This window comes from Podarcis bocagei, assembly GCF_964188305.1.
Source record: "Podarcis bocagei genome assembly, chromosome: 11".
NCBI classification, from domain to species: domain Eukaryota; kingdom Metazoa; phylum Chordata; class Lepidosauria; order Squamata; family Lacertidae; genus Podarcis; species Podarcis bocagei.
Window position 1 is genome coordinate 39,135,870 of NC_138136.1, and position 17,879 is coordinate 39,153,748.

Here is a 17,879-nt window from a genome sequence, read left to right on the forward strand (position 1 = left end):
GGTTAGCAGAGTCTGTAACCTGAAGTGTTTGTAACCTGAGGTGTTTGTAACCCGAGGTACCACTGTACTTTGGTAAAAATCAGGTTACAATAGCCTGACATCTCCCTGAAGGGTTGTCTGGAAAACTGTATTACAAAATGCAGAGAACTGTGAGGTTTCATGGGGAGACTGTGGGAGATTTGCAGTCGAACCTAACAATGCTAGTTGGTGTATGAAGGGGTTAAGGACGACAGAGTTCTAAATTGCTAGAGCAGACTATGATGCCACATCTGTTCTTCTCCAAAGAAGGAGGAAGTAAGGCTTGCTGCCTGTTCCTTTCTCTCACTCTCCACTTCTCCCTTCTGCTGCACATGAAGGAGACAGTCATGCCTCAACTGAGCTCTCTGCTTAGATAGGTATCTGAGGCTACCTTGCTTTCTGTTTTTGAACTAAGAAAATTTACCTGCATTTTATCGTTGCTTCAAAGGAATGTGCAAGTCTGAGACCTAGTAACTGTAAGTAAATTATTTTAAATTTACCTTGCAGTCTGTGGTCTGTTTTATTAAAAAAAAAAAAAAACCAGAAAGGGGGCCAGCTGCTGTAAGGAGCTAAAGCATGATAAAAAAAAGGTTTAAAAACCCTATTCCTATGCTTCATTAAAGCTGCCTAACAATGGGATTTAAACTCTGTTACTGGGGCTCTTTATGTGCAAGCCCTTTGTTATAAAAACAGGCACAAGTTGCTTTTCTTCTGTGTTAACCCCCACACATGGGCCTGTATAGGATCAAATATAATTAATATATCCTCTTACTAATAGCCATCAGAAACCACTCCCACTGTTGTCCCATCCCATCACAAGAAGGGGACACCACAGCTATCTGTACTTTTTGTGTGGTTTATATCATACACTCTCACTGTGCTAACTGGAAGCTAACTGGAAGGTTAATTTGCTAACAAAGCACAGGATTCCATAATGTCAATTTTCCCACTGAATGAACCTGCAGCCATACGCATGGGTGTAGCAAGTATTTTTGTTACTGGGGAGCAGGCTTTTACTGGGGGTGCAGTATCTCAGATTTGTATTGATTTAGGGGAGGCAGCTGCTCCCCTGCCCCCTCCTAGGCTGCACCCATGGCCATACAAGCAGGAAAATTACACCTCACCTCAAATGAAAGGCTGATTTTCAAAGCTGTCTGCCTGAGGTGGGAATTTAAGAGGTGATTCATGGTATTTTCACATGGAAACACTTATCAAATCAGAAACTCTCTTGAAGAAACTGAGGCAGTACAAACCTGTGAGAAGTCTCATCTCTTGAGTAAGAGAATGTTTAAAGTGGCAATCCCCAAGGTTTGAGAATGACCTAACACACACTTAAAACTGAAATTAAATTATAGTGGTGGGATTATTTTTCCTTCCATTGGGCTCCCCCATTCTCATTAACTGGATCTGCAGCTCCAGGATAATTCTGTAGCCATCATAAACTTTAGATTCTCAAATAATAAGCAGCTGCTAAAAATATATTCTTCCTTTTACATCGGAACAGGAGATTGCATTCCATCCTGTTGGATGACGACCTGTCCTCAGCCATCCACACGCTTGTAACCTGAGAGGCTGCCTTAGTCTCTTGATCCAGACTGTCCCAGGATAGTTCTGTTCTGCAGGAACTCTAGAATTGCCAATTTCATTGTCTGTTTCAAAATTCAGGTTTTCTTGGCGGATGCTGGTGCTTTAAAGATGACAAATAGCATGGTTGGTAATGAAAATGTCAGCTAACACACAATTGTTTAGCCTTCTGTAGCTTTTTGTGGATGCAGGCAGAGCTTCACTACCCTCCCCATACACACCTGCCCCTCCTAATTCGGGGAATCCTGTGGTTGCTTGCTTGAAATAAAGGCATTTTTCTCTTACTTTTAATATATCTGAATCATTAACTGGAAGTTAATAGGGCTTACTTCAGATTAAAGATGTTTAGAAATCGAACATGTTGCTGGAAAAAGCTCGCCTGCCTCCTGATTACCCAAAATACACTTTGCACCTTCTCTATACCGGCTAGTTTTGTTTTATACAGTCTGAAGAGTGGTTGCTGTTGTTATATTAATTTATGAATCACCTCTCACATAAGTCTAAAGGCAATTTACGGTACATTCATACGATAAGAACAAAACAAAAATGGGTTTTAAAACAATAATAACAACCACAGGATATGGGTTTAAAAACAATGAAAACAAACAATCAAGGCATGGGCCTAATTTCTGCCCGCCCCTGATTCACTTGGAATCAAATGTCTTCAGTAGTTTTTGGAAAATACAAATACTGTGTGCCTGAAGGCAATAATGGACAGGATAGAAGACAACAAAAACTCAGTACTGACAAGGCCGGGGTACTGTTGATAGGTCCTAAGAGATGTTCTGGAAGGGTTAAGATATCAGGCTCATAGTCTGGAAGTGCTCAAATGCCCTCAGAATGCTTTTCATTACCTAAGGCCGGTGTGCCAACTGCACCTCCTATTGGAAAGAGTCTAGCTACAGTTATCCCTGCTTTGATAACCTCCAGGCTAGACTGCTGCAATGCGTTGTATATGTGGCTGCCTTTGAAGACTACCTGGATACTTCACTTACTTAAAAACAAAAAACAAAAAAACACCACTAGGTGACTAACAGGGACTGGAAGTTGAGAAAGAAATATTGCCAGAGCTTAAAGAGCTCATTTGGCATCTGGTCTGTTCCCAAACATAATTTTAAGTGCTGGTGCTTAGACCCTCCTCTGAGTAGCTTGACCATCTGAAGTGAGGCAGGGGGAGGGGAGAGCCATTTCAGTTATGGTACCTCATTTTTGGACTCCTCAAGGTGACTCCATTTGTGCCTTTTACACACCAAGCTAATTCCTTTTTTATTTCTACAAGCTTTAAATTGCTGATATATTTTCCCCTCTCCTGTGATTTTTATTAGTATTGACGTTCAGTTTTTATTGTGTTTTTATTAGCTGTTGTAAACCACCCTGAAACTTTTAAATTGAAGTCAGTGTAAAAATGTTTCAAATTATTGTGTGAAGAAATGAAACTGTTCAGCCATTTTGTGTTGGATATCTTTAAACTATAAACTGTTTGCTTTCCTTTAGAGGCTGTTTTTGCTAGGTGGGTGGGTAATGTCAGCTGAGGAAATAAAACCAAAGATGGAAGGTGGGGCAGAGAGAGTCCTGGGATTGTTTACATTCATCTGTCTCAATAGACAATGGAGTGTACAAACTGCAGCACTGAAGTGACCTCTCTTGGGCGCAAGCCTGGGCAGTGTGTATGGAGGTCCTGGGCTGCACAGATGACAAGACTCCACTCTTGACCTCACTGATGTGGTCCAAAGGAAAGCACAGCAATACATTTGGCACCAGCTTGGCTGCAGGAGTTGCCGGAAGGAGGCCACATCCAACACAAGGCCACATTCAACTGTCTTAGGGACTCCACTCCCAATTTGTGTAGGGTTTACTCCTTAGCCTTTTCTTCTCCCAAAGATAGCCCACAAGGCAGCAGAGGTTTAGGGTCAGAGTTTTCATTCTACTAAATGGGCCACCTTCCCAGGTTGATGAGTCCCATCTGCCCCTCACTTCCCTCTACAGCACATGCAGAAACCGCCTTCTGATTAGCTAAGAGGTTAAGGAAAAGTCAGAACAGTTTCTATACGAGAATCAGAAGGGGGGGGGACAAAAGAGCTAGAGAGCAAAAAAATAAATAAATAATGTCCCCAGAATGGAGTTTTGCAGAGGACCCAGACTCCAGAGACCAAAAAAAAAAAAAAAGCAGAACTTTGTATGACCTTACAATATTTACAGATCTTGCTAAATCCGCTAACAAAGTACAATTTATTCTAGATGTTTTCAAAGAGATGTTTACACAATCACATTGGTGGATAACAATGACCACAGCAGCAGCACCATAACAACCAAAAAAACCATTCCATGGAATGATGTTTCCTTAGAGGTGGCTATGTGTCCTATTTTCCAGAAGGCTGTCAGAACTGCCCAGTTTAAAGTTAAAGATCCACAGAAGGGGAGAGCAGGGGCCTTGAACATAGAATCATAGAATCATAGAGTTGGAAGAGACCACAAGGGCCATCGAGTCCAACCCCCTGCCAAGCAGGAAACCGCATCAGAGCACTCCTGACATATGGTTGTCAAGCCTCTGCTTAAAGACCTCCAAAGCAGGAGACTCCACCACACTCCTTGGCAGCAAATTCCACTGTCGAACAGCTCTTACTGTCAGGAAGTTCTTCCTAATGTTTAGGTGGAATCTTGACAATAAACAGTTAGCACCTTGACAACAAACTACGGAGGCACACAGGTCACATGGTCACAGTCATCTGTGCTACACATCCTTTGGGAGGGGAGCAGTGTAGAAGTGGGCAGCCTAAGTTTTGGCTGTGCAGCACCCAGGTCCAGCTCAGATTGATTTGTCCCCACAATAGGCCAAGCCATTACCAAATCACAGACAGAGGATGCAGTTATTAGCTACATCTCTTTGAAGTTCCTGAAATCTCAACCAATATTCTTTTACAACCTGATCATTTGGACATTCTGGAAAAGGAATCTGATTGTCTCAAGAATGCAGAAACACCATTGCTCAAGTAGATGACTGGACAGAGTTACACTACGATTGCTCACTGTATTTCTCACTTCCACTTTTGGCAATTTCCATGACAAATTATTTGAAATCCAGCCATCGCCCAAATAAGGTGAAATCAGAGTTGGCCCTATATTCTATTTTGACCAGCTTGAAAGACTATGCATTTATGCCAGATTTCATGCCTCTGGACGTTTTGAGCAACTCTTGATAAATATAACCCTTACAGCTATACTAAACCTACAGATGGGGAGTTGAAGAGCATTCAAGTGTGGATTGTTGTGTCAAGACAAAACGTAGTCACACATCTGACCATGCTGGAAAAAGACCTCAGCTTTGGCATGTCCTCTTAATAAGGTTTGGTTATCTGCTGCCCTGCTGGATCATTAAAAATAATCAGGTGGAAATGATTGCTTTATACACTGATGTGAGCGCTTTGAATTGGGCCTGGAAACAAACTGGCAACCAAAGCAACTGTTTTAAAATAGGGGTGGTATGTGATGCCAAAGAAACCCCAGCCAGTAGTCTGGCTGCTGCATTTTGGGCCAACTGAAGTTTCTGAGTTGTCTTCAAGTTGTCTTCTGGAAGTTATCAGAGCATGGAGTAAAGCAGCCATTTCTGTCAAAAAGGGGCCATATTTTCTCCCTTTTTCTATATTTTCTCTCTGTTTTTTTTAAAATTTAGATCAGTTTGGTTTTTATTGTTTTCTATGTTGAAAACTGGTTGGTGGTTCAAATCCCCGCGACGGGGTGAGCTCCCGTTTCTCGGTCCCTGCTCCTGCCAACCTAGCAGTTTGAAAGCATGTCAAAGTGCAAGTAGATAAATAGGTACCGCTCTGGCAGGAAGGTAAATGGCGTTTCCATGCGCTGCTCTGGTTCGCCAGAAGCGGCTTAGTCATGCTGGCCACATGACCCAGAAGCTGTACGCCGGCTCCCTCAGCCAATAAAACAAGATGAGTGCCACAACCCCGGAGTCGGCCATGACTGGACCTAGTGGTCAGGGGTCCCTTTACCTTTACCTTTTATGTTGAAAACTATCAATAAAATTGATCACATCATGGCTCTCCTTACATGTCTTTTCTCTGAACTAAGAAGCCCCAAACGCAACCTTTCCACAAAACAGAGTTGCCCCAACCCTTTCATCATGTTGGTTGCCTTTTCTGAAACTTTTCCAGATCTGCAATATCATTTTTGGGGCGTGAGAGGACTAGCACTGTAACCAATATTCTAAGTGTGATCTCACCGGAGATTTGTATAATGGCCAGAGCTGGTTTAATCACTAGGCAAACTAGGCAACTGCTTAAGTTGACCACTGCCTCTTGTGGGAATGAATTCCATCATTTTAACTATGTGCTGTGTGAAGAACTACTTTCATTTGTCTGTCCAATTCTAGTACTGTCTACAAATCTAATCATACCTTCTCTCTCCACAAGCTTTGTCAAAAGTACCAATGAGATCTTCAATACGACCTTAAAACGATGCAACCATGGTTATGGCTAGCATCATTTCTGGCACAAAGTGAAGCATGTATCTTACAGAAAGAAGGAAGTTTATTTCATGAGAAGAAAAAAATATTTTTGTCAGGAACAAAAGTGTTTGTAGACCTTCTAGAATACTTCTAACAAATGTAAAATAAAAGTACAGAGCTTAGCCCAGCTACATAGAAAGTCTCCCTTCTGCACCCCAACCAGTCATCTGGCACCTTGAAAAGCAGTATTTCATGCTGTCTTTCAGCTCTTTTATATTAAAATACTGAGCTGCTAGCAGATACTGTGCAAGTCAATTGGAACCACAACATGAACTTTTCATAATGTTGTGAAAAGAAACTGTTGAATTTGATCTCTGCCCTTTCACTTCAGTAACGTGTCTATTGACATATTTAATCGCTTAATGGCTATAGCAGGAACAGCAGCAGCTGAATGCAGTTTATATTTCAATGCCCACAATGTTAAGAGTTTATACATTTACCTTTCTAAAGGTATGATCCTATGTACACTTGGTAATCTTGACTGAAATGATTTATTTCCAAGTAAAGTTGTCTCCTTGCTCCCACTCCCTAGCAGGACAATACAGACCCAGAATTCAACAGCTGAATTTTTTTTTTATTTAGAACATTTTTTATTTCACCTTCAGGGTGGATTTAGGTTTGATGAGGCCCTAAGCTACTGAAGTTAATGGGGCCCTTTATATGTCCAGCTGTCCTTTGTCAACAAATTGCTGCTGTTTTTTGTGTTGAATATATGCTATATGGTAATTTATGGACCTAATAGGTCTCTAAAGCCATTTGCACATAACAAATAGGAGCCTACACAACACAAAACACTGTTGCTGTATGTAGGTTTTCTTTTATTTGTTTTTTATCTTATATTTTGGAAATGTACATCCAGTTGTTTTTCCCCTTTAATTTTTTTTGGGGCCCCCAAGAGAGTGGGGCCCTAAGCTATAGCTTGTTTAGCTTAATATGTAAATCCGGCACTGTTCACCTTTCTTACATTTAGGTGGTGCAGATTAGACCTTCCACCTACCAAGGCATTTGTTTTGCGCAACACCAAAACAATAAGACAAATAGCAACTCAAACCATACTATGTATTTTCATGAGGTCTTTCGGGAACTTTCATAACTTGTCCAATAATGCCCATTCTTCAAAATATTTTACAAAAGTGCATTAAATTCCTGGTTCTAAGGGTGCAACTGCCATATCTTTTTTTGTCCCCATATTACTTCAGACAATGGGTGATTAACATTAACCCTTCACGGAGCTGCAATAAAGCTTTCAGGGACACAAGCTGTATAAAGCAAAAGCGCAGCGAATGATTCCTGACCCACAATGAACTCAGGCAGGACCTGAACATTTCCATCTAAGGGGCCCTCAGAGAGATCTGCCACATTCTAGGGGGCAGACAGAATGAATATTGAGTATCTTGCATTCGCTCCCTTTTCCTTTGGACCGCCGCCGGCCGCAGGATGGCGCCCTTTGAGCAATTTCAGCCGGGAAAACAGCCTGTGTAACGAAATACTTCTGCAGCTGTATCCATGCTACTTTTAAATGGACACATCTGCACAGTACAGTTTCACTCCTTGCTCTCGTCGGGTGTTACAGAGGCTTCTGAAGTCACACAAGCACATAAAATATCGACGGATGCGAGATGACTTCCAATTTCTGGTCTCGTCGAGTCCAAATGCAGGAGGACTACGTGGCGGTGGATGCGTTTCTGTTAAGAATCTGACCTGCCCAAACCCAATATGTTTCTTCTCCCCAATGGCAAGCCCCGTTTCTCCATTTCAGCGGGCACGATGGGACCAATTCCAATCGGAGGTCACGATGGGGACTCTCGCCTCTGCGTGATGATCCGGTCCTTTTCGGAACCGCTCCCTTGGACCATTCCATTCTGAATCCTGCGTTACTCCAAGCCAAGGGTTCATGGGCTGACCAGAACGGTCACACCTACATACCTCCGGTGTAGGATGAAAATGATGATGATGATGATGATGATGATAGGCAATGGAGTATAATGTTCACAGAGAAGCTTGAAACCTTAGAGTGGCAGAGCTTTAGGCAGGTGGCTTCTTCCCACTCCGTTTTTTGACCCATAGGAAACGGACTTGGCAGTTTTGTAAGTGGGGTAAGGTTTCGAGGCGCCAATTCTGCCTCCTAACAACCCCCTTTTCCAGTGTCGCAAAGGCTTCTCTATGGGGGTGGGGTGCAACATTGGTTCTGCCTGCCTTAAATGCATACAGTACTTGTATTTGTGACCCCCTCTTGCAAGTGTGTGTGTGTTCCTGACTTTCTGTTTCTGGAATTGGACTACTCTCTCCCCGCTCCCCCCGCCCATAGTTTTTGGGTCACCGTAAATGAAAGCGAAAGTGTCCTGTTTGTGAGGCGCTTGAAAGGATGAAGGCTGAACGCATTATCGATAGTTTTTTTTAAACTACTATGTTCTATTGCCGAAAGTGCGTAAATTCCTACACGCAGCAACCCACAAAGTGGTCTCTGCTGCTGCAGTCACTGATATTCTCCAGCCAGTGAACTTTTGAGAAGGGGTGGGAGTCGTGGGACAAAATCAAGCTGTAACAACCATACCGGCTACCAATTCAAAAGCCAGCCAGTTGCTTATCCCCATCTGGAAATAATGTACTTCGGGCGGGTGGGGGGCGGGGAGGCTCTCCTAGAGCACAGGGTCAGTTCAGTGCGCAGAAAAGGGGGCGGGAGAAGCAGCAGTCAATGCCGTGCTCAGATCTTCCGATAAAAGATCTTATCGGGCAACCCAGCATCGTGGGATCACGGGGATAAAGTTGCCAAAATGTACAATTTGCAAAAACTAAGGATCACTGAGGACTGCTTCACACATTACTTTTTAGGTGTAGCGTACATTTAAATGTATTGTGTGAATAAAACAAACACGTGTCTGGATACAAGTGCGTCATACAGGGGCTACATAACTAGCGCATAGACCCTGAGGGTGGGGGCTCGGTAATTTCTGGTGAGGCTAGCCTTTATGGCTCTCTTGTGTGCTTTGAACGCCTAAAAGGGGTCGTTTTAACTCCCTTGTGTAAACAAGACGTAGCAAACAACCAGAAATCACATTTCACGCCTTGTTTTTCAATGCATCGGAGCCGTTCACACATTCAGTTGTCAACCCGGGTTTGCTGCTACGTAACGTGTGGAACAACCATGCTACTAAGTTGTTATTCTTAAAATTACCAGCGTGCCATTTTTTTCCGCACACTGTCAAGCCCATCCAAGTTTGCACCCAAGTCGGGCCTGCGGGAATAAACCCCAGGCTGGAGTCGCCCGCTTGCCCTTTGCTTTGCTCCTTCCCTTCCCCGCTCCCTCCAGAGATCATTTAACGTTCCCCGGGTTGCGGAGGTTTTTCCCAGTGACACGAGCCCATCCGGAGCCAAGTCTCCTTTTCCTCCATCTCAACAGAGCTGCTTTAAAACAGCTCTGAAGGAAGGAGAGAAGAGAAGCACGAGGCGCGCGGGAGAGACGCGAGACTCCCCCCCCCCCATTCATTATGAAGCACTTTGAGGAGTGCGAGCGGGGCGGGGGGGGCGAGGAAGTTTACATTGCCTCGAGCCCCCTGCGGCTTTCCTTTCGCCCCCTCGCCTGTTACCCTGATTGTACCTCCGCGTCCCCCTCCCCCTCCACGTGATGGGCCCGACATGCGCAGCAGCGCCAGGGGCGCCGGAGGCACATTTGCAGACTGACGTCAGTGTGCACAACCTCTCAGGCCAAAATAGTCCGCTGCTGCTGCAGCTCCAAACTTGGCTGAAGGCCGGTAGTGAGAAGAGATCTCGAGCTACTTCAACAAAACTTTCTCTCCAGTCTTTCCTGCTCCCTCTCTCCCCCTTTCCTTCCCTCTCTCTCCTCCTGATGGTATTCACATAATAGCTCTGCATTGGAAGAGGTGGCCAAGAAGAAAAACCCCCATCCCAAATTCAGTCTTTTCCCCCCTCCTCTCCCCACTTCCTTTCTACCCCTTTCCCTTCTCTCTCTTCCTCCCCCCCGCCCCCACTTTTTGGTTGTAAAAGACAAAAATATGCAGGGTGCTTAGATAAGGCTGGATGAATTGATGGCATCCCTTCTCTTGCCTAGTCAGTCCGTTCTCTCAGCTTTCCCTTTTTAGAAAAAAAAAGTCTATAGAGGATTTCATTCTGCTCTAGAATATAATTCTGGCGTTGGCTTGCCAAGAGGGGAAATCAGAGAGAAGGAATACGGGAACGCTCCAGTGCTATTTCCTATTGTTTGAAACTCACTTTATAGCAGAGAAATTGAAGATGAAAACGGTAAGGAAAGAATTCACCGGACTCTTTGCCTTATGATTTATTTATTTTTATTTTTGTCTCCCGCATAATGGTGCGTTCAGATGTGGAGCTGGGGTGGTTTATAATGCACTAGGCGAAGTGGATTTTGAATAATTTTAGAGGAACCTTTGAGCTCTGGGGATTAAAAAAGTGGGCGCGGAGGGGGGAGAACGGGGGCGCGCGCGAGGATCTTCTGAGGCAAAGAAGCTTGGTTTAAGTGTGCTCTTGAGCAGTGAAAACTTTTCTGTTTCGGAAGCAAGAAAAACAATGATTGGCAAAATAATGCGAGCCCTTTTTGTTTGTCGGTTCCTTTAAACTCATTGACTGCTTCTTGCTATTCTAAAGCCCATCATTTGGTTGTGTCACGTCAGTGCCTATATAAATGGGGGAGACAAGTGCATATTTTCGTGTGTGCATGCGACTCAAAGGGTCGCATTGATGTAATAGCTGGAGCCCGGATGCTCGCCTGAAGGAGAGAGACATTAAGCTCTTAAGAGGCTAATGGGAGAGATGGGAGAGTGTAGCTTTGATTTAGCCCTAGACGCGGAGGGAGTTGCTAGACTCGCAACGCTTGCCGAGACGATTGAATCGCTGTGTGTGTGTCTTTTCAAAGGGGTTTTTGGGGAAGGGGAGGCAAAGGTGTGTGGCCGGAGGGTGGGTGGGGGACTAACTGGGACCGTGCTCCCGGCTAATGTGTGTTCACTCTCTTGTCTTTGCTAATTTCTTTCATTGTTGTACAAGAGGAGAGAAAAAGAGAGCGCGAGAGTCAATCTCAGACTCTTGTTTTTATTTGGACTGCCTTTGCAACGCATTTGGGCCTCATGCCAAGTGTCTGGGTCACACGCGTTTTATCCAAATAGATTTAGCGCTGCTGTCTGGAAATGGGCTGCTGAATGTTAACTTTAGGATCAGCTCCACCAGAACAGCTACAGACTCTTCCCTGGGGTGGGGAGAGGCGAGGCGAGGCGGGGGAAGAGGGCTTTTGTTCTTTAGAGTTCTCTCCGAGGGGGTAGATGTAAAATGTTCTTTTGTACTCAGAAGGCATGAATGTGTGCAGGGGGGGATCTGGTTTAAAAGATTGTTTTTAAGTAGTCTGGACTTTCAGCAGTAAAAAATGACAGCTGATCCTTTAGAAAGTTAAGGAGGGGGAGAAGAGGAGGAGGAGGGCGGCACAAAGTTTTACAGATAACTTGACTTTTGCCCTCCTCCCCACCCCCATCCTTCACCACCCAGGTGGCAGCTGATCTGGCTAGTTGCATTGCAAGTGAGAGACGAAGCAGCAGCAGCGCTTTTATTCTTGCCTTGCTGCTTATTCACGATGCAATCCTGCGTGTGCTTACTTGGGAAGAAGCGCCATTAAACTCAATGGAACTTGCTTCCGAGTAAATCATAGGTCAGGCTGCACACATCCACACCTCTTTTCCCTTTGGTGTTGGCTCCGTTGCTTAGCTAATTATGTAAAGGCCGTGAAAAGGAGCCGTAAACTGCAAAAACCTTCGTTTGTTTCTTTTTTAAAAATGTAGTGCGCCCTTCAAATCAGGCTTTTTTGCGTGTGGTGCTTTGTGTCTATGCAACAGCCGCTCTGTAAAAACCTGGTGTAGGAGAAGCGACGTAAAGAAGCCAATACCTGTGATTGATAGGACACCCACTTCCCCTCCTTGCCTGTCGTCGCTTTGCCTTAGCAACCCCTCGTCGTCCCTGGGATCACTGGCCGCTTCTCGGGAGTCCTGCCCATTCAAGACGTCTCTCCCTCCCTCTCCGCCCCCCCCCCTTGCTCACTCCTTGCCAGGAGAGGCTCTGTGACTTGCATGAGAGCAGCCAGGAGCCCGGTCGGTGGGGGATGGGCGCCGCGGCTGCATCTTTCTCCCTCGCGCGCTCTGTCAATATGCAACGGGGAGCTCCCGCCAAGCAATATATGCGCCTCTTGCCCCGAGGATTAGCTGCCAGATGCCCCTGTGTGTCTGAAGGCCGCTTCACCTGAAGGCCGCTCTGCAGCAGACATTGCCCAGAAGTAGAGGAAACGGGTCTCTTTATCCCTTGGATGAGCAAGCAAGGCTGGCAGGCAACACTTCTGGGTTTTGTTTGCAAGGCGAGACGGCGACCTTCACTTTTGCTGTTTCCGTTTTGCATTTTTATGTTGTGAGCCGCCCTGTGATCTTCGGGTGGAGGGCAGTATACAACTGAACAAAATGCTTGTTTAACCTGGAGGTTCTGAACCAAATGCTTGTTTAACCTGGAGGTAGGCTGTATGAATTGTGTATTGCTTTGTAACGATTTGTTGGGTCTCTGGACCGTAATAAAAGTTGATGATGAACTACAATTAACAACAACAACGCCTGATCCAGACAAGCGCTCCCTCTCTCCAACCAACCCCCTCCCCCGGCGTCCTCTCTCCTGGGGAGCGGATGTATTTGCAGGAGTTTTTTGCGGCTTAACGCCAGGCCATTAGTGGGCCACAGGTGCTACCGCCAGAGCCGAGTAATGTCTGAGCAAACATTGCCCAGGGAGATAGATGATGCGGCTGGAGAATGAGGCTCATTGAAAAGAGCGGCGGCTGCTGTTGGTGCCGGCGGCGGCGGCGGAAAGCCGATGGGTTCAGTTTCTCTGCTGCTGCCTTTGGAGGCAGGCCCAGGGCCGGTGGTGGTGGCTGACTGAGCTGCAGGCGCTGTACCGTTGCCAAGGCTCCGGCGGGAGAAGGAAGGGAGGCCGTTTGCAGGCGGCGGGAAGGAACCTGCGAGCACAGGCTCTCGCTGCTGCTACCTGTTTGCACCAAGAGGTGACTTGAGTTAGGTTGGCAGGGTCGGCCAGGGTTCAGAAATCTGTCCTCAAGTACCTTGAAATATGTGAAATAATGATCAAAAAGGTGTTTCTGCCCATGTGTCTTTCTCTCACCATGGAGCAGCTGCAGGCTGTTTTCTCTTACCCCCTCCCCCCCAGTTAAGAATTAACCATTAAGAAACAGGCAAAACAGTGGTACCTTTAATAATAAATATTAATATTTAATAAATAATGCCTTTATTAGGACCTTTAATCCCCTAAATATGGGTAGAGCTCAGTTGGTAGGGGCATCCTGAATTCTTTAGGTGCAGCTGGGAAAGGCTTATGGCAAGCTTCTGTTGGTCAGTACAGTGGTACCTCAGGTTAAGTACTTAATTTGTTCTGGAGGTCCGTTCTTAACCTGAAACTGTTCTTAACCTGAAGCACCACTTTAGCTAATGGGGCCTCCTGCTGCTGCCGCACCACCGGAACACGATTTCTGTTCTTATCCTGAAGCAAAGTTCTTAACCTGAAGCACTATTTCTGGGTTAGTGGAGTCTGTAACCTGAAGCGTATGTAACCTGAAGTGTATGTAACCCGAGGTACCACTGTACCTACATTACTGAGCCAGATGGATCAGTGTGAGACAGCTTCATAGGACATCATGAGTAAACGTCACAAAGTCATGAGCAAGCTTTCACGTTGTCCTTCATCAGGAAATCTACTGAGCAAAATAAACAGAGATGGGGGGGACCACACAGAATTACCGTATTTTTCGCCCTATAGGACGCACTTTTTCCCCTCCAAAAATGAAGGGGAAATGTGTGCGCGTCCTATGGGGCGAATACAGGCTTCCGCTGAAGCCTGGAGAGCGAGAGGGGTCGGTGCGCACCGACCCCTCTCGCTCTCCAGGCTTCAGAAAGCTCTGCGCAACCCTCGGGAGCCTGGCGCGAAGCTGCACCGGGCTCCCAAAGGTTGCGCAGAGCTGCCTGTATTCCGAAGCCTCGGGCGCGCTGAAGAGCGCGCCCGGGCTTCACACAGCTCTCTGCAAGCCTGGGGAGACGGGCGCGGCTCCCTAGGCTTGCGGATAGCAGGCTGTTCTGGGGTCGGGGGAAGCTCGGGCTTCCCCCGCGCCAGCCCCGTGCCTGGGGGGGGGGAATAATTTTTTTTCTTTATTCCCCCCCCCAAAAAAAAACCTAGGTGCGTCCTATAGGGCGGTGCGTCCTATCGGGCGAAAAACACGGTATGTTTTACTTCTAAGGCTGCAGTTCTTGAAATGGAGTGTAGGAGGAGTCATAGAATTGTAGAGTTGGAAGGAACCAAGGATCATCTAGTCCAACCCCCTGCAACGCAGGAATATGCAGGTGACCCTTAAGGGGACTGAACCCAGGACCTTGGTGTTATCAGCACCACACTCGAACCAGTTGAGTTAACTGGAAAGAGTAGTCGTACAGACATAATTGGATTAGGCTCAGTGGGTGCAGGGCATATCCTTGGGTATTGGGGCAGAAATGAAGCAATTCTTCACCCTTTGCTGAAAATACGAAATCTGGTTCTGTCTCCAGCTATTTCCAGGAGAGACAGCTTAACTGAGTGAGAGCTATTTTTGACCCAGTTCTTAGTCAAAAAGGCTTATACTCTAAAATACATGATGATGGCACACAGTGATGGGGAGGGAGAAGGGAAAAAGCGAGCTCAGCATCAGTTTTTACCCTATAGCCAGCAGGACTTGGAAGCATGTTCAGTGCTTTTTTGTCCCAGTGAGGCTAGGAGCCATCTGGACTTTCTAAATTCCGAGCAGGATTAGAAGCTGTTTGGACCCTAGCAATTTCTCTTCTCTATCCCACCTCCTGGCCAGCTGTGTGAAAATTGTAGGTCTTCCTTGCAGCACTTGAGCTTCCCTGGTGGTCTTTCATCAAGGTAATCCAGCTTGGTTTAGTTTCCTAGCCTTGGGTGTTATGGCCAGAGGTATCTGAGATTAGGGGCCCCTGTCCAAGTACAAGAACAAGCCATGGGGGCAAGCCAGACTACCTGAGGAAGTAGGGCTTGGGTAGGTCTGAGACCTTGAGTCCCTATCCTACCCACAACATTTTTCTTGGTAGGTAGCCCTGAGGCTGGGAAGCCTGGTAGACTACCTGGTTAATTTGGGTACAGTAAGTCCAGTTGGAGCACGTTGGAGCAGGCTAGTCTGCTGGTGGGATCCCTCTGATGGCATGTCTCTTGGACTGGCTTGGTTCTGGCACTTCTCTGGAAATGAAGCATTGGTTCAGTGGCTGCCAGCCCTGCGAAGTTTCCCTGTGCAGGAAGGAGAAGGGTGAGGAGCACCAGGGATCCCTTTGCATGGCCTCTATCATTGCAAGCTTTCTAAAATAGTTATCCGCTGCAGAAGGAAACTGAGGTGAATGTCAGTGTAACTATATCATGTCCTCGCCACTGCTAATATATTTATAGCATTTTAATTGTAGCATATTGAAGGAGAAGAAAGGCAGGTTTGTGCTAGTCAGGAAAGGCTGCTAAACCAATCACCTGCACCTCCACAGAGTTCCCCTGTGCACTATTTATTGCTGCTTTTCTTCACCTAGACGTTACTATTCCAGAGAGGCTTTTTCCATTAGGCACATGACGATTGGATTTACATATGTGTTAAAAATTAATCCAGATGAACCCCCCCTTAAGTAGAAAAACAGGGTTTAGGCACAGAAACTGATTTGGTAGCCCTGCATGATGACCTTTGTCACGAGAGAGACAGGGGAAACATGTCCTTGTTAATTCTCCTCGACTTCCCAGCAGCTTTCAGTACCATCGACCATGGCCTCCTTCTGGAGCGGCTGTCTGAGTTGGGAGTGGGTGGCACTGCTTTGAGGTGGTTCTGGTTCTACTTGGATGGTTGCTCCAAGATGTTTGGGGATTGTTTTTCAGCCCCATGGAGCCTTCAATGCGGAGTTCCTTGGGGCTCAATTTTCTCCCCTATACTATCTACAGTACATGAAATGGCTGAGTGGGGTCATCCAGAGTTTTGGAGGACATTGTCAGCAATATGCTGATGACACACATTTCTACTTCTCCTTTACATCTGCAGGTGAGGCAGGGGATGTGCTGGATCCAACAGCCCCTAGCTTCTGTTTAGCCCATGTTGCAGTGAGATGGTTTTCCTTTTAGAGGCAGGTGGGCTGAGTTTCCAATTCTTTTGTGTCAAATGCTCTGGAGGGATAGAATTTGGTTGTAAATCTCATGAAAGGATCAACAGAATGCCAAGTGGAATACGTTTTGTCCAGCGTTTTATTTGTATGCATGTGAGATGCTTTAATTGGGTTATTCTCAATTCACATTCCACTTACTCTGTTATATACTTGAATATCAATACTTTGGAATACGTCGGTTGTGATTGGTATCTTCACTTAGAATAGAATCAGAAAAGAACTATTTGAGATTAAGCAAACCTTTCTGAAATGCTTTATATGGCTTAGTTTAGTTTAAGAACATATTTAAAGAGAAACTTCAGAGTTAAAGACTTCAGAGTGTGTAGAGCAAAGATCCAAGAGATGTAAAGTGAAGGGGTGGCGATTCAAGGAATAAGGCATATATATTTAACAGTAAAGTTGGTTAGCCATACACACATTTTATACACACATTTGTACCCACACATAAACATACTGTGCATGCACAAACGCTTGCTCAGTAAAAAGTAAATTAGGTCTGCTGATGTAATAATGACTGGGTAGAATTCTGTAGCCCTTTTGTGAAGAGAGCCAGACTGCATAGTAATGTAATAGTCCCTTCTGGTATTAAAATATATGAATGAAAATGCTGATAAACCCAACTAATCCCAACACCTGCAAGATTGTCTCAGCCAAAATTAGGCCACCTGCTTGAAAAATACTGGACTCACCAGTGTTTCCATGCTTCACAGGTGGACAAGTCTTATTTTATATAGACTAAGAACATGTGCATACTGTGGTATATGGTACAGCTTTAATATATTCACATGATTATGCATTTTGCAGAGCCATTTGATGCTATATTTGCTGTATACCTTGAGCCTCAGAAACCTTGGCCTCAACCCAGAGAAAGTCACAACTTAAGGCCTGTTGAGATTGGCGGGGGGCGATTCTCATTGATCTGAAGCGGACTTTGTCTTGGGTGCATGAAGATTTTTAGAGTGGGGTTGAGTGGAAATGCTGCCTTTTATTCTGTACTCTTTTATATTAAGATTATTAGTGTTCCAGTCTTAGTGCTGTGTTGTTTAGTGCTGGACTTGGGTATAGAATCTTAAAGTTGGGAGGGACCCAAGGGTCATTTAGTCCAACCCCTTGCAATGCAGGAATCTCAGCTAAAGCATCCATGACAGATGGCCATCCAACCTCTGCTGAAAAACCTTCAAGGAAGGAGAGTCCACCACCTTTTGTTGGAGTTTGTTCCACTGTCGAACAGCTCTTACTGTCAGAAAGTTTTTTTGTGTGTTTAGCTAGAATCTCCTTTCTTGTTACTTGAAGCCATTGGTTCGACTCCTACCCTCCACAGCAGGAGAAAATAAGCTTGTTCCCTTTTCCATATGGCAGCCTTTAAGATATTTGAAGATGGCTATCATATCTCCTCTCAGTCTCCTCTTTTCCAGGCTAAACATACCCAGCTCCTTCAAGCGCTCCTTGTAAGGCTTAGTTTTCAGACCCTTGATCATCTTGGTTGTCCTCCTCTGCACACATTCCTTCTTATAAGAAAGCTCTTACTT

At 45.5% G+C, this 17,879-nt stretch overlaps 1 protein-coding gene across 8 annotated transcripts in view; it reads left to right on the forward strand.

Moving 5' to 3' along the window:
• Positions 1 to 9,790: 9,790 nt before the first annotated feature.
• ADAMTS6 (ADAM metallopeptidase with thrombospondin type 1 motif 6) overlaps positions 9,791 to 17,879 on the forward strand; it is a 125,604-nt gene continuing 117,515 nt past the window's right edge. For 3 of the 8 annotated variants that reach the window (XM_081212696.1, XM_081212695.1, XM_081212694.1), the window contains exon 1: positions 9,791 to 10,375. Coding sequence is in view for 1 of the 8 variants with exons in the window: in XM_081212698.1 (XP_081068824.1) it covers positions 10,367 to 10,375 (9 nt within the window). In the remaining 7 variants the exon portion in view is untranslated. Of the gene's footprint in view, positions 10,376 to 12,583; positions 12,602 to 12,838; positions 13,170 to 17,879 lie in introns of those variants that run through there. The other 5 variants (XR_014012840.1, XM_081212687.1, XM_081212698.1 and 2 more) reach the window with 4 other exon arrangements.